Source organism: Triticum aestivum, chromosome 6A (assembly GCF_018294505.1).
Source record: "Triticum aestivum cultivar Chinese Spring chromosome 6A, IWGSC CS RefSeq v2.1, whole genome shotgun sequence".
NCBI classification, from domain to species: Eukaryota; Viridiplantae; Streptophyta; class Magnoliopsida; order Poales; family Poaceae; genus Triticum; species Triticum aestivum.
In genome coordinates, this window is record NC_057809.1 from 132,093,787 (window position 1) to 132,096,712 (window position 2,926).

Genomic DNA, 2,926 nt, shown 5'->3' on the forward strand with positions numbered 1-2,926 from the left:
GGTGATGAATAGTACCCTCCGTCTGAAAATACTCGTCGAAAAAATGGATGTATCTAAATATATTTTAGTTCTAGATACTTTCATTTTTATTTATTTCTCCTGATAAGTATTTGCGGATGGAGGGAGTATATTACTGGTTGTTGCCTAGTTTATGAATGACAATAACCAAGTGAACAACGTAAAGCAGCCAAGAGATACACGGCGACGGCACCACACTGCTAGCTGGTCCAACGGGGATGTCACTGGCTTCCTGTCCGTGCGGCACCATCCACCGTCAAACAAGTCCAATCATTTATTTTATTATATCAGCATCTGCATGTTATAGTTTGTCCCGCCCTCGCTCACTTTGCACCGCCAACTGGAGTAGATCATTAGCCCCTTCAATTCTATCGTCTCTTGCAGGGCTCGGACGTTCACAATGGCCTCCCAGCCCCAGGCGTGCAGCCTCCCGATCCACACCGCGCCCTCCCCCGATGCCAAGCCCCTGGACGACGACGACCTCCGCCTGCGCAGACGCCGCCGCCGCTGCCGTTGCATCTGCGCCCTGGTCACCCTCGGCGTGCTCCTGCTGCTGGGCGTGACCCTCCTGGTCCTCTTCCTCACCGTGCTCCGCGTGCGCGACCCCAGCACGCGCGTGCTCTCCGCCCGCTTCGTCGGCCCCGTCCCCAGCCTCGCCCAGCCCAACTTCACGGTGCAGCTCACCGCGGCCGTGCACAACCCCAACCGGTTCTCCTTCTCCTACGCCTCCGGCGCCGCCGAGCTCTGGTACCGGGGCACCCACGTCGGGGACGCCCAGGTTGACCCCGGCCGCATCCCTGGCAGGGGGGACGAGACCGTGCAGCTGGACATGACGGTGCTCACCGCCAGCTTCACCAAGGACATGGCGCAGCTGATCAAGGACATCGAGGCCGGGACGCTGCCGCTGGACGCGAGCGCGAGGATCCAGGGGAGGGTGGCCATCTTCGGCGTGTTCAAGCTCAGCGTGGTGGCCTACTCCGACTGCCACGTCGTCGTCGGATTCCCGAGCATGGACATCCGAGGCCAGGAGTGCCACGACCACGCTAAGCTCTGATCGGCCGGCTTGGCTGTTTGTTCGTTTTATGGAGAGCGTGATCAATGGTTTGGGAGTTATGTGAGTTCTCTATAGCGTTGATTAATTGTCGTTATGTCTTGGTCTCATCGTATACAGAAGAAAAAGATTGTTGTTATGTCTTGGTCTCATCGTGTACAAAAGGATCATGTTTGTTAAAGTCAAGCGTTTGAAAACCACCAGGCATTGAAGCAATCTTTTTACAGCCACAATAGCTATATGTAGGTTGACTGAATTTGCAATTTAGATAAGTCGATTTTGTGAGAGGAGTAAACGGTTGAAGGAGGAAAAAAGTTGAACGAAGAAAAAAGAAGCACGGCTGTTGGATCTTGTACACCCCACGTTATGAAAACGTCCAGCACTAACATGACGCAAATGGTGAAGGGAAAGTAACAAAAAAACCTGCTCCACAAACCCAGGTCTTCATGGCTTAGATCGCTTTCCACGAGAATACAATGGTCAGAAAACATGTGCACGGGGGCTGATCTAGCAAGGCGAGTAGTTGGCGAATGTCCAATCTTGTTGTGTTAGTTTCCAAATAATTACATACTCCCTTGTAAACTAATACTCCATCGGTTCCTAAATACTCTCTCCATAAGTCTTTGTAGAGATTCCACTAGGTGAACTACATACGGAGCAAAATGGATGAATCTACACTTAAAATGCATCTATATACATCCGTATGTGGTTTTTAATGAAATCTTTACAAAGACTTATATTTAGGAACGGAGGGAGTATAAGTCTTTTAGACATTTTAAATGGACTACAATATAGGGATGTATGTAGATATATTTTAAAGTATAGATTCACTTATTTTGTTTCGTATGTAGTCACTTGTTGAAATCTTTAAAAAGATTTATATTTAGAGACAGAGGAAGTACTAAAATTTAGTGATCTAAACGTCTTTATATTATTTTATGGAGGAAGCATTTTTTGTTAATACTAGGTCGTGGTAGATTTTCATTTCTCTACGTCATGATGGCTTCCCCATTGACGTTGGGTGGGCAGAACCAGGATAAAATATTAAACGGCTAACACCAGTGACATATATACTCCCTCCGTTCCTAAATATTTGTCTTTTTAGAGATTTCAAATGGACTATCATATACGGATGTATATAGACATATTTTAGAGTGTAGATTCACTCATTTTGCTTCGTGTGTAGTCACTTGTTGAAATATTTAGAAAGACAAATATCTAGAAACGGAGGGAGTACATAAGAAAAACTCTCTTGATTAGGGCATCTTCAACAGCAGTCCCCAAACCCCTCTCATATGTCCAGCCAGACACTATCTAGACAAAAAACATTGGCCCAAATGGCCTTTTCAAACATCCTCTATTTGTTTGCACGGCCGGACCGTTCCAAACCCTGTTCGGACATGTCCACCATGTTGGACCCGACATACCGGCCCCACCCAATCTCACGAAATCGACATTCCCAGGAAAAACTTGCTCGATGTCCTTGGTCCTGACCCCACCAGAAGCATGTTCCCTGACATGATCGATGCCCCAGACGCCACCCTTATATGTCATGGTCCGGCCGGCCGGCGCCAGCATGCACGTGACACACCAAGTGTTTGACCAAATGTTCGAATAGATTTTGGCACTTTTTGTTGCAAATTTATAGGGACACCCAATTGGCTCAAATGATGAGTTTATTTACATATGAGTTTTATGATTCATTGTCATCAGACAGAGTTGATGATGACTACAAGTTGTTGATGTTGATGATGATGAGCATCCTCAAAAGAAATGGAGAAGGAAGAGAGGGCATGTTCTCAACTTCAAGGGTTTGACGATGGGGAGGATAAGCGTTACGTGGAATAAGACAAAGGG

General features: G+C 47.1%; 1 protein-coding gene across 1 annotated transcript; it reads left to right on the forward strand.

The window, feature by feature from the left end:
* Window positions 1–406: 406 nt before the first annotated feature.
* On the forward strand, window positions 407–1,210 carry LOC123130461 (uncharacterized). The gene has a single exon (XM_044550358.1). The coding sequence runs from the start codon at window positions 419–421 to the stop codon at window positions 1,070–1,072; it is 654 nt and encodes a 217-aa protein (XP_044406293.1). The 5' UTR covers window positions 407–418; the 3' UTR covers window positions 1,073–1,210.
* The last annotated feature ends 1,716 nt before the right edge of the window (window positions 1,211–2,926 follow it).

Coding starts and splice junctions, on each gene's coding strand:
- LOC123130461 (XM_044550358.1), top strand. CDS start 419: ATGGCCTCCCAGCCCCAGGCGTGCAGCCTCCCGATCCACACCGCGCCC.